The sequence below is a fragment of the Pimephales promelas genome, chromosome 4, assembly GCF_988280905.1.
Source record: "Pimephales promelas chromosome 4, fPimPro1.hap1.1, whole genome shotgun sequence".
NCBI lineage: Eukaryota > Metazoa > Chordata > Actinopteri > Cypriniformes > Leuciscidae > Pimephales > Pimephales promelas.
In genome coordinates, this window is record NC_142772.1 from 20,727,640 (window position 1) to 20,748,352 (window position 20,713).

The window sequence follows — 20,713 nt, forward strand, 5'->3', positions numbered from 1 at the left end:
ACATATTTCATCCTCTAATTCACACAATTATCTATGAATCTAAAATTGATGTTTGGTATGACCACATTTGTGTAGTATATTTATCTGATGCATAACAGAATCATATAAATAACATTTTTAATCTTGATTCTGACTGAAAACTTAGCCATTTCTTTAAGAAATCCCAATGCCTGAATTTCACCTAAGCCAGGGAATTTCAAGATAATTTAAAATAAAAGAGTACATCACAATGTTGTGAATTCAGTCTGAATTTCCTGTGCAAAAAGTAGTAAGTGCACTGTAAAAAGTGTGACATAAGAGAACTGCAATCACACTAAGCTCATAATTCATACTTGTCATTAAACACACCCGACTTACACATACTGTAGAAACGGATGTACTGTAGTAGAACCGATTCATAAAAGAAAAAAGCCATTTTATTATGGTTAGTACAAACTAAAATAGTCCAGCCTCCATTAACATTAAACGTGCGCAGGGCTGTGAGTGAGATCATGATGACATTGGATAAAACGGTACTGTAATACTTCAACTGGAAAACCCCTGATGCAGGAGCTACTGAGATAAAACTAAGTTAAAGATCCACAACTCATGTATACCATCTTTGTTCTAAACCAACAGAATCAGAACTGAGTCGCATCCGTTTGTACAGTTTCCAGCTGAATAGTTGGTTTATAGATCAGAAGAATGAAATAGATAAGAGGAACAAAGGGATCAGGTTAGATTTCAATATCTATCACATATCTATGTCAGTAAGGGACTACAAATTGCTATTGTGTAACATCCACAACATCACAGAAACATCTGTATTGTTAAAGAAACCACAAAGCTTGAATGCCTTTTAAATTGCTGGTGCTTGCTTTCCCTTCCACCGTACGCTCAGTTTATGTTTTTGGAAGGAACTTATAATCTAATACGTGAAGTGTTAAGATTTTAAAACAATAATAAATATAGCTGAATATGCATTGTTTATCTCCCTGTAGTAACGTTCAGTTGTGACCAATGTACCATGTGAAGTGTTGTATAATTTTGTTGTAATTTGATCTTTGAGCACAAGAAACATACAAAAGTGTTTCTAGGATATGTTTTTTCTTTTTTTTTCTTTTTGTGTGTGAGAAATGATATCAAAAAAGCATGTGCTTAATATAATTAAAACAAATCTTATTAAAACATAAAAAACTAGGCTAATTAATGAAGTTAGCAATTTATCATTAAGTTACCGCTTATATTGTTTTTGTACAAGTGTTGTGTGGAGTTATAAATAGATATTTTCCTCTGTATAATGGTGTGAAATGTCATCAATGTATTTTTTACATTCATTTTCTGTGACTTTACTTAAAACAACAGTTATGCCACATACACACATTCACTCATACACACACACTCTTATAAATGTTTGACCTTTTCCCCTATTCTGTGGTTCCGGCTGCTCCAGAGATGAGGTGTGCTTTACGTGCGGTTGAGTGTCTGGAAGATTCTGGAGATCTGGAGCATGACGGGACCTGTCTCAGGGTCGTTCATCCACTGCGTGCTGTTCAACGGGTTCTCCAGCATGTCCTCAAACGCTGCAAAGCCAAGAAAAACATGCCTCAGCCTCAGCCACATCCTTGTTTTTCTAAATGATTCAACAATGGTCTTGGACTTCAAAGCAAAAAGTATAATCACATGAAAGCAACACTACATTTATTACAAAATAACTAAATGCTATAAATGAGAGAGTTTGTCTCTTTACTTTATCCAGAGGCACTTTAATTAAATCACAATTATATACATATATACATATAGATAGATAGATAGATAGATAGATAGATAGATAGATAGATAGATAGATAGATAGATAGATAGATAGATAGATAGATAGATAGATAGATAGATAGATAGATAGATAGATAGATAGATAGATAGATAGATAGATAGATAGATAGATAGATAGATAGATACATTTTTTATGAAGTAGACTAATAAAAGTAGATATTTGCATGTACAATACTGGTCAAAAGTTTTAGACCGGTAAGATTTTTTATGTTTTTAAAAGAAGCCTCTTCTGCTCACCAAGGCTGCAATTATTAGATAAAAAATACAAAACAACAGTAATATTGTGAAATATTATTACAATTTAAAACAGCGGTTTTCTATGTGAATATATAGTGAAGTGTAATTTATTGCAGCATCATTACTCCAGTCTTCAGTGTCACATGATCCTACAGAAATTATTATAATATGATGCTCAAGAAACATTTATGATTATTATCCATGTTGAAAACAGTTTTTTTACATTTTTATTTCAGGATTCTTTGATGAATAGAAAGTTCAATAAGAACAGAATTGATCTGAAACGGAAAGCTTTTGTAACATTAATCACTACCATTCAAAAGTTGGGGGTCAGTAAAAATTCATTTTTTATTTTTGGGGGAAAGAAATTAGAAAATACGTTTATGAGTTAAATTGATCAAAAGTTACAGTAAAGACATTTATAATGTTAGAAAAGATTATATTTTAAATAAATGCTGTTCTTTTGAACTTTCTATTCATCGAAAAAAAATGGTACACGACTGTTTTCAACATGAAAATAATAATTTATGAAGTCCATTATATGGAGAAAATCATGGAATGTTTTTATTAAAAACCTTAATTTCTTTTCGACTGAAGAAAGAAAGACATGGAAATCTTGGATGACATGGGGGTGAGTAAATTATCCGCAAAAGTGTTTTTTAAAAGTATACAACTCCTTCCACATTGAGGAAACCCACTTATAACATGGGGAGAAAATGCAAACTGCACACAGAAATGCATCCTGGCACAGCTGAAGTCCAAGCCAAACCTTTTTGCTGTACTTTCATAACACATTAAACTGCATTATAGTGTACAAAAACAAGCAGATACTGTTTAGTGCACTAAGTGTGCATGTTATTTTAGTTCACAATCAGTGCATCAGAGGTTGTATGAATAACTGAACAAATAATAATATAGTAATAGACAACATGTTAAAAGTGAAAGTAAATTAATTCTTGTGGTGCTGGTGTAAGGTTATACTGTAAGAGAATGCACTGTACACTTATCTAGTGTGTCTTTATAGAAATATTATACGTTATCTTCAAGGCAGCTTAGTAAGTGGAGCAACCAGACAGAACTGAAAGAGAAGGGACCAAGAGGTCACTTGCAGAGCTTTTTGCCTTAAATTGAACTTTTTTGTGCAGACATCAGCCATGTTTTCAGCATTTCAAAGATCAATTCCTCTTTGTGTGAGTGGCTAGAAAGGAAGCCACTTTTGAGCAACTCCAACATAATTCTGGAGATTGTGAAAGCCATGTGACAAATTCTGAAAGGCTTTGGAAGTAACTGCTTTGGTCTGATGAAGTGAAACTTGAGCACTCTGGCTTAAAAGCAAAGCACTATGTTTACCACAAACCACAGAGAGCCCAACACCCAGATAACATCATCTTGCCATCAGGCACAATGGTCTGGGGTTACCTTTCAGATGTAGAAACTGGAAAACTGGATGTCATACAGTAAATGACTAAAATGGATGGAGCCAAATAAAGACTAGAAAACCTTGAAATTATATGTTTCGATCATCCAGAAACATCTTTGTTTTTCAACAGTAAAGTACACTGAAGAAACTAGAAAAAAAATAGTTTGAAGGGGTAAAATATGAATCAACAATAAAATTGTTCATAGACACTCTTCATTGAATTGACATGTTGAGGCAAATCTTTATAAATTAAACATCAGGGTAGGGTTGCACCAGCCGTAAGTTCTTTCTTAAATTGTAACGTAAAGTCCACACCAGAGGCTTAGTAACTACTAGCTAGTTTGTAACTAACTCTTTACTTTATTCCGTTGCACCATTTGTTCGGAAGGTAGAACGTAGCTAGTAAGTCGTAATCTCTCCGTAAAGTAATGCGTAGTCGCATAATATGACGTTTAGCCTCAATGAACCTATAGCAGCCTTCAAATGCGTGAGCAGAAGTTGTGTGGAAATGCCGTGAATTTCAGTTTCTCCTTCATTCTAACTTCTTTTGCCTCACGTTACTAACGGTAAAAATAAGTTTCCATTCAATAAAATACTTGATCATGAGTAACATAAGTGTTTTTATATATGAATAACATTCAGAAACTGTATTTGAAATGAAATTAATAAGCAGCAATGAATAATATTGATTAAAAAAACAAGAAATGATGTAACTTGTTTATTGATTATTTGACATGCACAACATGTACCAATGCACACAGTGGGGCTGTTTAACAAAGTAATCTTTTCACATAATGTTCTCTCTCTTAAAATGTAAGTGAGTGTAAATGTCAGCATTGTCATATGTGTGTAAAGAATTGAAGTCTGTCAGGTAAAAGAAGAGCTTATGATGCAGTTCATCGATCTGATATTTTATTCCAACCATTACTCCTGATCGGAGGCTGCCGTAAATATTTAGTTGGAACGTTGAGTTACGTTTAAACTAAGTTTAATGGTGCAACGGAAAAATATTTAGTAGAGCGTATTAAAGAGCATATTGCAGGTAAAAAAAAAATCTAAATTAATAGATAACCTTGTATGAAAATAACATATGAAAAGTTAATGCAGGATTTTAAATGTTTTAAAACAACATAAGGGCACTAATTTAGTAGATAAAGTGAGCGTTTCTTGGACTGCTAGTAAAAAACGGCTTTTTTTTTTCAACATCGTGTCATTTGACGTAATATCAGGGAGCCGCAGCCTCGGCTCAGTGCAGAGTAGGCTGGTGTTCAGTGAGCGCGGTCGTCTGTCAGTGTGCTTTCGGTACTTTTTGTATTTTAATTTGTATTTTAATTTAATGGTAAATTATTGTGTTTGTGGAGGTTGCATAAACTCAGGCCTGTCAGGACTTCAAGGTCGAGTCCACAAGTTTCCATTACAAGAAAAGGGACAGTGCTATAGCCTATATCTTTCGTTCCTGGTGCGGTTTGAGCAGGTGAAGAGACGGGATTTCTCTTCCGCATCGGCTTCGGAAAACGCGGTCGTGTGTAGCGTTTACTTCAGATCAAATGATTATCATCCTGGCGATCAACATGAGATGCCGAAGCAAGAACATTGATCGTCATATACTATACCAATGGCATCAAATAGTGTGATGTATAGGTAACTTAGTCATGTCATGCCCTAAACAGAGGCAACTTGTAATTGAAAAACAAAATTGGTTGTTTAAATACTCAAATCTGTTTATGTTTTAACCCAGGTGAAAAATATGGATTCAAATTTTAACGTTAGTGCTTTTAGTACAATAGAAATACTCTAGTAAAGTTTTTATACATTTAATAGTATAAACCTACCCTAAACATAATGTCTGCTGGCCTGTTATAGGATCATAATAATCTATACAGTATTGTGAGCACAGTGTATATCGTTAGCGAGCGTGTATATCTATAAGCACGTCTCTCACCAGAAGACACCTGTCCTGTTCTCCACTGGTTCTCCTCACACTACAACTTTGTCTCTGACCATTCTGTCTAACATTATCCTGGCCTGTCCAGCTCTCTTTAGCATAGCAGGCTCATAACTTTATGGCTTGATCCGTCATATGAGTATTTCCTCAGCGTCCGAAATGTCATTGCGATCCATTGTTTTCCTGTCGAGTGAATCGGCCGCTCTCCCGCTCATTGCGTCACGCCCGCCACGCCCATTTTCAGACGCGGAAGTAAACATTTCTCACAAAAACGACTCCAGAAGCTTCTGTAGCGTATTTATAAGTATATTTTAAAGAAAATCTAGTTCCTACATTGTTTTTCTATGCATTGACTCGTTGGGTCCTCTAACCTGCAATATGCCCTTTAAGTTGTAACTTAGTGCCCATTTACGTCAAAACTAGGCTAAGTTGTAACTTACGCACAGTTGGTGCAACCGGCCCCAGTTACACTTTAATTTTATGGTCATCTTTAGACATTCTGTTGACTATTGTAAGGTTGCACCTATTTGTTGTCTAACTCTCATTACAGTATTAGTAGACTGTTTGCTTAATACATACCTGTCAACACTCCCGTTTTTTGCCGGGTTTCTCCCGTTTTTTAGCCCCATCTCCCGGACCCCTCCCGGTTTGTTATTTCTCCTGGGAAACTCCTGTAATTTGCATGGCCCAAACTACTTTATGAATAATCGAACCAATATGTTTGTCTAATGTTGACCAGTTGCCAGATTTGATTAAATGCAGTATATTCACACAATTCACAGACCATTTACAATCTCAACCTGTTTGTCACCTCAACCTGGCAACCCTTTTACCCAGTTGCGCAGTCGCGGAAATCTCAACCTGAAAGCGAGCCGATAGACATGATGGCAGGTGAAGGCGATGTCCCCGCAAAGAAAATGAAGTAGGCTACAGTTAACGAGTTGCTTCAGGAAGAATAGGGATAGCACACAACTGAAGTTATTGCATGCAGAGGCCAGATAGACTCACAGAGGCGATTGGCATGGCATCTCACAACTCGCACTTTATTCCCAAATCGAACTCGTGTACTCGTTACTTAATAAACAAAATAAGCTAAAAATTAGCATCAAACAGGAATTACCTGCATACAATGGGGTGTTCGCATAGAAAGTAAAAGGGGTGTTCGAGGCACACTGCACATACAATACAATACCGCCGAGGAGCGCAGCGCACAGCTCTTAAAGGGGCCACACCTTACATCTATGGCTTAATATCTGCTAACACGGCTTATTTTGACATTCTACTAAATATAAGCAACTTATAGGCATTTATGTCAACCTATTCTACTAACCCTAAAAACACCTTAATCTATTAACCCTACCCTTAACGATCTACAAATGCTCAACTAATATTCTAAAAAAGAGTTAGTTTGACATGTAGATGCAACGTTACTTGTAGTCAACAGAATGTCTAAAGCGAAACATCAAAATAAATTGCAACCAAAACATTTCAAAAGGAGGAGATGATTTGAGTATAGAGTAGGGATGTCCCCGAAGCCTAAATCCAAATTCATAAAAGGCACAGAAAATAAACAACACACTCTACGGAGCCTTAGAAGGACATGGTTCAGGACATTGACATGACAATTTTGGGCGATATGGTGTGCAACAGATTCTGAGCGCCATTGACAAATATCTTATCTTGTAAAAAGTGTGGTCAGTACCACCGCTCCCAATGCACAAAGTATGCGTAATCACGAATTCGAAAGTGAAAGAAAAAAGCGCGAGTGTATTCAAAAGCGATTTCAATTTCCAGTATATTGATAGCCTCTCCCTGATGCCCACACATTATTTACAATATAATTACCCAACTATATAATTGCGAGAAAACACCAATCCATTAAAATATGTATATTTTTTTCCCATCACCATGTTCCTTTAGGGGCTCAGTAGAAGTGTCATTTCCTTTCCAAACATGGTATTCGGTATAGAGTATAGAGGGAGAGACGTTACCTAGAAGAGTCTTGGGATTTGTGAGACCAAGCTGTACGACAGGGTTCTCCAAAATGGCCTGAAAAAGTGGACTGTTGGTATCAATGCCCTTGTCCAGATCCTCAGGGGTGGGCTTTCTGTCACCTAGCAGCCATTCACACTGTGTGGGAATAGAGGTTTTACATTTTAATTCGTATCTTAAGTTAGAAGTTAGTATCTCAATTGACAAATATCTTATATACATGAATTAACACAATATACATGATTTTATATGATCCATTGAATGTTTACATACAGCTGCATCCTGTTGATTATTATTGACACGGAGGGCGTCAACCACCTCCTTCTCATCGAATCCCATCTCCATCAGCGCAATCACTGCCTGCTCACAAACACACAGACAAGACAATACATTATACCACAGCAACATTTTATGTGAATCACTGCAGGCTTTACAAAGATCCTGAACTAGACGCTTAAAATTCTTAAATGGCTGTTGGCATAGTACGTATGTAAGTGCACCAGGACACTAGTAACGTTTGGGTTTAAAAAGCAACTGTTCTTCTCTTGTTTCTCATGACACCCTCATGACACTCACCCGTGAGTCAGGCCTGAACTCTCTTTTCCTTCTGATCCTTTTAAAGATCTCTGTCAGTTCGTCCTGTTTGGCCTCCTCTATGCTGGCCTGGGACGAAAGACGGGCACGGGCTCCTAAAACTGTAGCGGAAAGACCAGGGGCAGGTGCTGGGACTGGGACGGGGGATGGGGCTGCAGCGGCTCCGGCCCCTGCCCCTGGCGTGTCCTGTCCCGGGAGAGGCGTGTCAACCATGGGGTCATCTACATGCTCAATCAGCCACTCCATAGCCTGGGTCACAGACATGCTGCAGAAAGAGGGATTAGTTATAAGTGACTCTGATTTAATCCACTGAGAGCTGGGATACATTGATGAATAACAATTTAAATGACACTTAATGGGGCAAAAAAAAAAGTCATTTTTGGCCAATGTGACTTTATCCTGCCAGCTAGATATGCTATGCATACTTATCCATGAATTATTTACACTACATTTAAAAAGATAAACGCAATAGTGTTTCAGAAAAGAAAGCATTTATTCACATTATGAAGTTCAAAAGTGACAAAGACATTGATAATGTTTCTAAAAGTTCTATTTTAATTTTAAATACAGATCTTTGGAGCTTTCAAGTCATCAAGGATTTGTGAAAAAAAAAATGTTTCATGGTGTCCACAAAAAAATTATTGTTTCCCAGGACACCATGTCCTACTTCCCATAATTACAAAATGTCAACTTCATATCCTCCTAGAGCTCATAATTACAGCTTGTAAGATCTCCTACTTGTATCACATGACCGCTGTAGATTTATTTAGTGTTGACAGTGGTTCCATAGAAACGCATAATTGCCAATCAGAGTATGTGAACAGCTCCGAATATAACATCACATGTTGTCAGCTCGAGACTACAATAATTACGACATGCCACGAATTAGCAAATATTACTGCTTAAAGGGTTAGTTCACCCAAAAATGAAAATTCTGTCAGTATTTACTCACCCTCATGTTGTTCCAACCCCGTTCATCTTCGAAACACAAATTAAGATATTTAAGATATTAAGATCGCTCCTGCATACTAGTCCATAGGCTTCTTGAGGGACTGGCTCTTGCTGTCCCCGAAAAGTCATTAAAGACATCGTTAAAATAGTCCAAGTGACTACAGGGGCTCAATCTTAAGTTTATCAAACGACGAGAACACTTTTGTGCGCAAAAAAACAACAAAAATAACGACTTTATTTCAACTATTCACTTCCTTCTCCATGGGCCTGTAGTCAGTTAACGTAGTGTGATTGCGTAGAGCTACGTCACACGTAGATTCACTATTGGCCGGCGCTGGTCATGTGTGTGATGCGTGTGACGTACAATAACAGAAGCTTACGCTATTAAACTAGTAACCTGACTCGCGCAGAGGGAGAAATAAACGAATAGTTGAAATAAAGTCGTTATTTTTGTTGTTTTTTTGCGCACAAAAGTGTTCTCGTCGTTTGATAAACTTAATATTGAGCCCCTGTAGTCACTTGGACTATTTTAACGATGTCTTTAATGACTTTTCGGGGACAGCAAGTGTCATTCCCTCAAGAGGCCTATGGACTAGTATACAGGAGTGATCTTAATATCTTAAATATCTTAATTTGTGTTGCGAAGATGAACGAAGGTCTTACGGGGTTGGAGCAACATGAGGGTGAGTAAATACTGACAGAATTTTCATTTTTGGGTGAACTAACCCTTTAAATGTATTTTTGATCAAATAAAAGCAGCCTAGGTGAGCATAAGAGACTTCTTTACAAAATACAACCCCAAACTTTTGAATGGTAGTGTATTTCACAAACACAGCTGAGAGCACTCACTGATTTAAGCGTAGAGCCTTCACAGCACGACTCTCAGGGAAACCCATCTCAGTCAGCTGCTGCAGGGCCGTTTCATCCACACGGTCCTCATCGTCCTCATCCAGCATAGCTGCCAGAGAGGGAAGATAGGAAGAATATTCACTGACCATCATTTAATAAGATTGCAAAATAATTTACTCCTGCAAAATGGCCTCCGTGGTCATGAAATGATTAATAAAACAATTATAAAAACACTTAGGTTATTAACAACTCCATGCAAATTTATATATAAATGGTACAGCAATGTCACTCTATAGTACATCAAATAATACCATGGTATGGAATGTCCAAATTATATGCAGCATCAGAAATTGTTACAGTTGGTTTGAAACTTACTTCAAGACCGTTAAAAATGCTCCATATAGTATGAATGAAATTCAGTTGTACTACATCTGCCATGTTGTCATTGTCATGTGACCTACAGCACCAGTTGCATCCCTTCACTTCCATTTAAAATCCTCTACCGTGGCCTTATGGGATAGTAAAGTGACTGTGTTCATCAAATGTGTACTTCAGAATCTTTCCGTAAGTAGTAGGTCATCTGGTTAATTTTCGCCAACTGTTTTAATGCATGTATGGAATAGACACCTGAATGGATTAAATCAATAAATCTTTTTACTCATTAAATAAATCATAGCTTTTCATGCTTTTAACATGCTTTTCAGACATCTACCATTTTAATACTATCGGTGCATTTGAAAATGCCTACTTCCATGCTATATAGCAGGCGAAAAACAGTATGTGAGCTGAGTAGTATGTCACAATTCGTAGGTTTCTTAAAGAGCTCCTATCATGGATTTTTGAAAATGACTGTTCATATGGTGTGGAATATAGCTCTAAGGGAATGAAAACATCCTGCAAAGATTTATATCTGAAAGTGCACTGTATATAAAGTTATTGTCTTTCAAAAGTGAGAGTCGACTTTGAGTCTATGAAATGAATTGTTTTTGAAACGAGTCATTAGCTGTTTCGTAGTGACGTAGATAAGAAAAATAAGCATATTGGCCGCGCCCAGTTACTGCGCGCGCAGACGGAAGTGAACACATTCAAATCTATGATTCAAATACTTCAGCTGAATAGCTACATGTCGAGAAGACGCTGTGTTCTACAATGCAAAGATAGTTCAGCCACTTTGTATTCATTTCCCAGGGATGTGAAGAATCGGTAGTTAGAGTTCATATTTGCAAAGATACCACAACAGTATAGCCGATTGTGTTCTCATCATTTTAATGACGAAACCTTCAAAAACATAAATGAATTCAAATATGGATTCGCAAGCCGGTTGTTCATGAAGGAGGTCTCAGTACCCAGTGTATATGGATCAGCTTCCTCCTCCGAATCACAACCTGTAAGTATTATTAATAATTGTTGCTTTTATGGGTTTTATAGTGAGGAGGGAAGGCGCAATATGTGTGTGTGTGTGTGTGTGTCTAAGTTACGCTCAGCGAAGCTTCTAGGTCTCCAATGTCAATTTTTTTAAATATGTGAAATGTTTGTCGCTGTTATTGGAGTTGTCATAAAGAAAAGAGCGCCTTGTAGTACTGCAGTGCTTTATCAATATGTTTATGCGTTGGGCTAACAAACAATAACTGACTGGGTCATCTGACCAATCACCGCCGATTAGTGTCACGCAAAGGAGTGGTTTGGAAAAATGAGCCGTTGTACAAATCATTTGGGAGTCGGTGAGCAAATCAGGTAAAAATAAATGCATATTATAAGACAACAAAAGTGTTGTTTGTCATTGCATTCATGTAAAACTGTTGTTGGGGACTCCCAGAACAATATTAGGAACATTTTAAATGCCATAATAGGTGCCCTTTAAAAGCTTACCATTGGCCTTTTTGAAGAGCTCAACCGCATCTGGATTCATTGCCAACAGCTTCTGAGCCACCTCAATAAGCGAGACCAGAATCTTCCTCAGCTCTGTCTGAAACTGACAGGGAGGGGGAAATTGTGAAAAAAAAAAAATATATATATATATATTATAAACATAAGCAGTGCAATGCAAATAAGTCAAAACAAACAGACTGCAAGTACCCACATCTCTGATGTTGTGCTGAGTTACAGTACGGTCAGTGTTACGAGTGGACAGGTTTGCTGTGGCTTTGAGGATGGCTTCCTTATCTGGTGCTTTGTTCTCTTGCTTTTTCTGTCAACAAGCACAAAAACTGGTTTATTTTGCAATCACAAATCTTAGAAGTGTAAAAGAACGGGATGGATTTGAATAGTTCATCCAAAAATGAAAACTGTCACCAGATACCTTCTCTTCAGAAGATATGTCAGCCATTTTTGGTGGAGCCAGTGGAGGCCTCTTCTTTATCAATAATAAGCAATCTAGAAAACAAACAATAAAAAAAAAAAAAATTGTTTTAAGGTGACATAGTTATATTGTACTTACTCAAAAAAGTACTGCATAATATTAATGTATGCATGTCCTTACTGTAGAGTTACGGTTAAGTTTTACATTAGTTGCTTGAAATTATGCATAATTTACTATTATCACTACAGTGGTCTGATCTAAAGATGATATTAAACTGATTTAAGAAATCTAAAATCTAAATTGATTCTTATTTTAATTCCCATTGTCTTCAAAAATGTGGATATATGAGGTAGTCTTGTTTTAAATGTGTGTTTTCTAGACCTGGAAAAGTCATGTAAAACCTAATACAATTCTACAGGCTTTTTGTAAGAAATATATGTTTACAAAAATCATACTTTCAAAAGTCCTAACACATTGAATATAGTTGTGGACAATGAGGGACTTGAAGTCAAAAAGGTTAAGAATCACCTTTCTAGATGCACCATAATAGTTCATTACCTTTATCTTTAAGATTTTCATCAGCAACTGTTTTGGATTCGGTGAGAATTCTCTCAGTGGCAGCATGAATGAGTTTGTGATGTGTAAGAGTTTTAGGATCCTCTAGACTTCCGTGGACATACTGTAGGAGACAAAAATATAGATTTTAAGACTTAAATACTTTGCGTTCTGCAGAGCCTAAAACAAATTATTTTAAAGGACATAATATTTTGGTTTAATCCTAACAATATAATATGTACACTACCATTTAGTTTTTGGGTCAGTAAGACCTTTGAAAAAGAAATTATTACTTTTTCTCAGCAAGGATGCATTAAATTGATCAAAAGTGGCAGCAAGGCATTTATGATGTTACAAAAAACTGTTCTTTTGAACTTTCTATTCATCAAAGAATCCTGAAAGAAATCAGTTACCACAATAACATTGAGCAGCAACTGTTTTTAACATTGAAGACAATAAGAAATGTTTCTTGAGCAGCAAATGAGAATATTAGAATGATTTCTGATGGATCATTTGACACTGAGAACTGGAGTAATGATGCTGAAAATTTATCCCAGGAATAAAATAAATTATTTACTAACCTAAACTTACTCAACTAAAATAGAAAACAGTTATTTTAAACTGTAATAATAATATTTCACAATATTACTTCATCAAATAAATGCAGCCTTGTGGAGCATAAGAGAAGAGACTTCTTTCAAAACAAAGTTTTGAATTGTAGTGTACATTTACACCATAAATATTTACATGTGACCCTGCCCCCCTTCCCAAATCCATACCACCACTCTTACAGGGCGGTCCAGTACTGTACTACCATGATACAGTTAATGTAAATGGTTACCATGGTACACACCTTGGTACTGAATAATTAATGTTACCTGCTTTTTACATGATACTCCAAAGCACTTCAACAAACACTCTTGGTAACTTATCGGCATGATGTAATTATGTGTGTCCATAAAACTTGGTCCATCACACTTATGGTACTTTTCAGCACAAACTACACATTGAAGGTGGAACCAGGCTAGGCTAAAAGTACAGTCTGTGGTTAATGCCACCAGCTAGTGCTTACAAAAACGCATCCACAACCTTCAAACCATAAAGTTTTAAGATCAAATCCTCATAGAACATACGAAAATGTGTAAAGGTACATAAATCTGCACAGATGTGTGTACACTACAGTACTTGACAGATATATTGTGAACAAAAAGAGGTTGTCAACAAGTCAAAGTCAGCTGTACACTGTTAGTCAACCAGAGTGACAGTTGTAGCTAGTTACAGTCCAGCCACTGAGACGGAGGTGACGGGCCAGCTTGCTAAATTATAAATAGCACCGTCGACTCGTCTGTAAGTTACTAAAAATACTTGGCAATGACTCTGAAAATCTAGCGGGCCTGTCCTGTCCTGGTTGGCTAGCAGTGCCAGCTAACCGATGGCAGAGTAGACCTACATGCTTCAAGCATTTTTCTTTGAGTTTCTCTATTGTGGTGTCTTCCGTGACTTCCTCCAGCCACTCGGTGCCCTCCATAGTACAGACGTGGACCTTCAGGACTTTGCCTGCAAAGATCTTTTCCTCCTGCACGAACATTGTAGCAGCAGCGGCGGCAGCAAGACTGCAGCTTTCCCCGCTGAAGACGCTCCGCGAGCCCGCTGTCTACAGTCCGGGAAGCCGCCCTGTTCCACGCTTAAATCTGCCCTGGCAACAGACACGAGCTCACGGTCTCATTCGAACATTTTCATACCGTCCGATCTGTACTGTCGTCCTCTTAGGAGGACTAATATTTTCCGATGGGGGAGATAGGGTTCCTCACTCTCGCAGCTGCAGCAGCGACCAATATGCTTGCTCCGTTGACACCTGCGATGCGCGACAGCGACAGCAATCGGTACGGTGCAGTAGTGCGCATGCGTGAGTGAGGTTATTGAATGTGATTGGTGGAAGTACGAATACATGCAGACAGACAGTTGACTGTGATGCAGACGCGTCGTGCTGTGCTGCAGACTGTTAAAACCGATGTATATGATTAAAACAGCTTTTCTTTTTTATGTCCTTTTTTGTTTAATCAACGTACTTTACTACAACATGATTGACTTTAGTTGTAATTCTTTAAAACCATTCAAATTAAAAGACTTTCAAAACAGCCTCAATATCTAACCTAACATGAAAAGAACGGGCTGTATTGTAAACTAAGTTACTACAGCAAACATTGTGACAATGTAAGCAAACAATAACGTTACACAGTAACGTTAGGAATCGTCTCGAACAGTAGGCTAATAAGTTACTACAACTTCATTACTCCACTACTACACAAAGTTGAGTAAAGTTGGCAATAAATTCGCAGATTCGAACTTCCCGGGTCAATAACTCCTCAGCTGTATGTCGTTAATGCACAAATGTCACCTCTTTTTAATCGTAGTAACGTAGACAAGCAGCTACAACCTAATTTTCCGCGAAACGAGCTTTCCCTCACAGTGGATAAAATACATTGATCTCTATGCGCAGGCGGCCGAGAGACAGATCCTAAGGGACCGTCTGCAAAGTGCAAAACCCGAAAAGCGTTAATGCGAAAACAGTCAATAACTTCACTGTCACACACTACAGTGTCACCAAATTCAGTTTACACATCACTGCTGTCCTATTGTTTATACTAAAACATTTAATTTGGGGAGAAAAATATTTTTGCATAATTTTTAGGATTTATATTTATTTAAAAAAAATTCAATAACTTCACTATATTAATATACTGCATTGTCGCCAAATTAAGTTTTCACATCACTGCTACCCTGTTGTTTAAACTACAATACTCGTTTAGAGAAAAATACGTTTTAAATTGTATATAATATTGAAAATGAATAATTTTATGATTTTTATGAAATTCAGTTTACACATCACTGCTGTCCTGATAATTACTACAACACTTATTTTGGAAAAAATATATTTAATTGAATATACAATTGAAAATGTATAATTTGTATGATGTTTATGAAAAATATTCAATAAGTTCACTGTAATCAACTGTATTGTTGCCAAATTCAGTTCACACACCACTGCTGTCCTGATGGTAATACTACAACACTTATTTTGGAGAATTTTTTTTTTAATTGAATGTACAGTTGAAAATGTACAATTTTTATGATTCTTATGAAAAAATGTCAATAACTTAACTGTAATTTACTGTATTGTTGCCAAATTCGGTTTACACATCATTGCTGTCCTGATAATTACTACAACACTTATTTTGGAGAAATAATACAACTTCAATTGAATATACAATTGTAAATATAATATTTATGTTTTTATGAAAAATATTCAATAACTTTACTGTAATTTACTGTATTGTTGCCAAATTCAGTTTACAGATCACTGCTGTCCTGTTGGTAGTACTACAAAACTTATTGTGGAGAAAAAGGACAGTTTTAATTGAATATACAATTGAAAATGTAAAATTGTTATGATGTTTATGAAAAATATCCAATAACTTTACTGTAATTAGCTGTATTGTTGCCAAATTCATTTCACACACCACTGCTGTCCTGATGGTTATACTACAACACTTATTTTGGAGAAAAAATAAAACTTTAATTGAATATACAATTGAATATATATATTTTTATAATTTTTATGAAAAATATTCAATAACTTTACTGTAATTTACTGTATTGTTGCCATATTCAGTTTACACATCACTGCTGTCCTGTTGGTAATACTACAACACTTATTTTGGAGAAAAAAGACAATTTTAATTGAATATACAATTGTAAATGTATAATATTTATGTTTTTATGAAAAATATTCAATAACTTTACTGTAATTTACTGTATTGTTGCCAAATTCAGTTCACACACCACTGATGTCCTGATGCTTATACCACAACACTTATTTCGGAGATTTTTTTTAAATTAAATATACAATTGAAAATATATATTTTTAAGATTTTTATGAAAAATATACAATTACTTTACTGTAATTTACTTTATTGTTCCCATATTCAGTTTACACATAACTGCTGTCCTGGTGGTTGTACTACAACACTTATTTTGTATAAAAAATACAATTTTAATTGAATATACAATTGAAAATGTATTTTTATAAATTTTATGAAAAATATTCAATAACTTTACTGTAATTTACTGTATTGTTGCCAAATTCAGTCTACACTCCACTGCTGTCCTGTTGGTAATACTACAACACTTATTTTGGAGAAAAATGACAATTTTAATTGAATATACAATTGAAAATATATATTTTTATGATTCTTGTGAAAAATATTCAATAACTTTACTGTAATTAGCTGTATTGTTGCCAAATTCAGTTCACACACCACTGATGTCCTGATGGTTATACTACAACACTTATTTTGGAGAAAAAATACAATTTTAATTGAATGTAGAATTGAAAATGTACAATTTTATGATTTTTATGAAAAATATTCAATAACTTTACTGTAATTTACTGTATTGTTGCCAAATTCAGTCTACACTCCACTGCTGTCCTGTTGGTAATACTACAACACTTATTTTGGAGAAAAAGGAATATTTTAATTGAATATACAATTGAAAATGTACATTTTTTATGATTTTTATGAAAAATAGTCAATAACTTTAGTGTAATTTACTGTATTGTTTTCAAATTCAGTTCACACACCGCTGATGTCCTCATGGTTATACTACAACACTTATTTTGGAGAAAAAGTAAAATTTTAATTGAATATACAATTGTAAATGTATAATATTTATGTTTTTATGAAAAATATTCAATAACTTTACTGCAATTTAGTGTATTGTTGCCAAATTCAGTTTATACATCACTGCTGTCCTGATGGTTATACTACAACACTTATTTTGGAGAAAAAAGAAAAAAATTTAATTGAATACACAATTGAAAATGTACATTTTTATGATTTTTATGAAAAAGAGTCAATAACTTTACTGTAATTCACTGTATTGTCGCCAAATTCAGTTCACACACCACTGATGTCCTGATGGTTATACTACACCACTTATTTTGGAGAAAAAGTACAATTTTAATTGAATATACAATTGAAAATGTATGATTTTTAGACAAAATTTCAATAACTTTACTGTAATTTACTGTATTGTTGCCAAATTCAGTTCAAAAACCACTGATGTCCTTATGGTTATACTAAAACACTTATTCTGGAGAAAAAATAAAATTTTAATTGAATATACAATTGAAAATGTAAAATGTTTATGATTTTTATGAAAAATATTCAATAACTTTACTGTAATTAGCTGTATTTTTGCCAAATTCAGTTCACACACCACTCATGTCCTGATGGTTATACTACAACACTTATTTTGGAGAAAAAATAATTTTTTTATTGAATATACAATTGAAAATGTAACATTTTTATGATTCTTATGAAAAAATTTCAAGAAATTTACTCTAATTTACTGTATTGTTGCCATATTCAGTTTACACATCACTGATGTCCTTTTGGTAATACTACAAAACTTATTTTGGAGAAAAAACAAAATTTTAATTGAACATACAATTGAAAATGAACAAATTTTATGATTTTTATGAAAAATATTCAATAACTTTTCTCTAATTTACTGTATTGTTGCCAAATTAAGTTCACACACCACTGATGTCCTGATGGTTATACTACAACACTTATTTTGTATGATGTTATTGCAAAGTGAGTGTTGAGAATTCCTATGGATCACATGACATGGCCAATCATGGGAGGAGCTAAGTCTCCTCAGGTGCACTTAATGAGTGATAAGGTACTATTGTTTGGTGTGTTGGTGTGTGGCACATGCAATGGAAACAGATTGTCCTTCCTTTCTCTCCTAATGAGAGCCTTTGAAGAGTTTATGTGTTCCTGACAATGTAAGTTTGTTTGCTCTGTTTTGTTGTGTTAATTCCTGAGATTCTGTTTGTCTAATTCTGAAATGTGTTATGTGATTGATTCTTTTGTTTCTTATTATTTTGATGTAGGATTGCATTATGTGATAAAGGATTTATTAGTTGAAGTTCTATGGTGTTAAAGAGTATTGTAGTTTATAACACATTGAAATCTTTGTTCATTTATTATTTTTCATCTTTGTTATTTTTCATAATAAAAAAGTAATTATAACCAACAGGGCAGCAGTGATGTGTGAACTTAATTCCACAATAATGCAGTGAATTACGGTAAAGTTATTGAATATTGATCATTAAAATCATAAATATTTAACAATTTCAAATGTATATAGCATTACAAATATTTTTCCTCCAAAATAAGTGTTGTAGTATAACCATCAGGACAGCAGTGATGTGTGAACTGAATTTGGCAACAATACAGCTAATTACAGTAAAGTTATTGAATATTTTTCATAAAAACATAAATATTATACATTTACAATTATATAATCAAATAAAGTTGTATTTTTTTCTCCAAAATAAGTGTTGTAGTATAACCAACAGGACAGCAGTGATGTGTAAACTGAATTTGGCAACAATACAGTCAATTACAGTAAAGTTATTAAATTTTGATCATAAAAACATAAAAATTGTACATTTTCAATTGTATAATCAATTAAAATTGAATTTTTTCTCCATAATAAGTGTTGTAGTATTACCAACAGCACATGATGTGTGAACTGCATTTGGCAACAATACAGTAAACTTATTGAAAATTGATCATAAAAATCATAAAAATAGAACAATTTCAAATGTATATACAATTAAAAATATTTTTCTCCAAAATAAGTGTTGTAGTATAACCAACAGGACAGCAGTGATGTGTAAACTGAATTTGGCAGCATTACAGTCAATTACAGTAAAGTTATTGAATATTTTTCATAAAAATTATAAAAATTGTACATTTTCAATTGTATTTTCAATTAAAATTGTCTTTTTTCAACAAAATAAGTGTTGTAGTACAACCACCAGGACAGCAGTTATGTGTAAACTTAATTTGGCAACAATACAGTAAATTACAGTAAAGTTATTGAATATTTTTCATAATAACATAAATATTATACATTTACAATTGTATATTCAATTAAAATTTTACTTTTTCTCCAAAATAAGTGTTGTAGTATAACCATCAGGACATCAGTGGTGTATGAACTGAATTTGGCAACAATACAGTTAATTACAGTAAAGTTATTGAATATTTTTCATAAAAATTATAAAAATTGTACATTTTCAATTGTATTTTCAATTAAAATTGTCTTTTTTCAACAAAATAAGTGTTGTAGTACAACCATCAGGACAGCAGTGACGTGTAAACTTAATTTGGCAACAATACAGTAAATTACAGGAAAGTTATTGAATATTTTTCATAAAAACATAAATGTTATACATTTTCAATTGTATATTCAATTAAAATTGTCTTTTTTTCTACAAAATAAGTGTTGTAGTACAACCACCAGGACAGCAGTTATGTGTAAACTTAATTTGGCAACAATACAGTAAATTACAGTAAAGTTATTGAATATTTTTCATAATAACATAAATATTATACATTTACAATTGTATATTCAATTAAAATTTTACTTTTTCTCCAAAATGAGTGTTGTAGTATAACCATCAGGACATCAGTGGTGTGTGAACCGAATTTGGCAACAATACAGTAAATTACAGTAAAGTTATTGACTATTTTTCATAAAAATCATAAAAATGTACATTTTCAATTGTGTATTCAATTAAAATTGTACTTTTTCTCCAAAAGAAGTGTTGTAGTATAACCATCAGGACAGCAGTGATGTGTAAACTGAATTTGGCAACAATACACTAAATTACAGTAAAGTTATTGAATATTTTTCATAAAAACATAAATATTATACATTTACAATTGTATATTCAATTAAAATTGTACTTTTTCTCCAAAATAAGTGTTGCAGTATAACCAATCAGGACATCAGCGGTGTTTGAACTGAATTTGACAACAATACAGTAAATTACACTAAAGTTATTGACTATTTTTCACAAAAATCATAAAAAATGTACATTTTCAATTGTATATTCAATTAATATATTCTATTTTCTCCAAAATAAGTGTTGTAGTATAACCATCTGGACATCAGTGGTGTGTGAACTGAATTTGAC

General features: G+C 34.3%; 1 protein-coding gene across 1 annotated transcript; it reads right to left on the bottom strand.

Moving 5' to 3' along the window:
• Positions 1–1,127: 1,127 nt before the first annotated feature.
• On the bottom strand, positions 1,128–14,479 carry ubac1 (UBA domain containing 1). The gene is made up of 10 exons (XM_039662252.2): positions 14,105–14,479; positions 12,658–12,778; positions 12,100–12,173; positions 11,881–11,988; positions 11,670–11,772; positions 9,801–9,909; positions 7,983–8,265; positions 7,680–7,766; positions 7,406–7,544; positions 1,128–1,562 (listed from the first exon to the last, which is right to left on the bottom strand). Exons 1-10 carry the CDS (start codon positions 14,240–14,242, stop codon positions 1,447–1,449), a joined length of 1,278 nt encoding a protein of 425 aa, XP_039518186.2. The 5' UTR covers positions 14,243–14,479; the 3' UTR covers positions 1,128–1,446.
• Between the last annotated feature and the right edge of the window lie 6,234 nt (positions 14,480–20,713).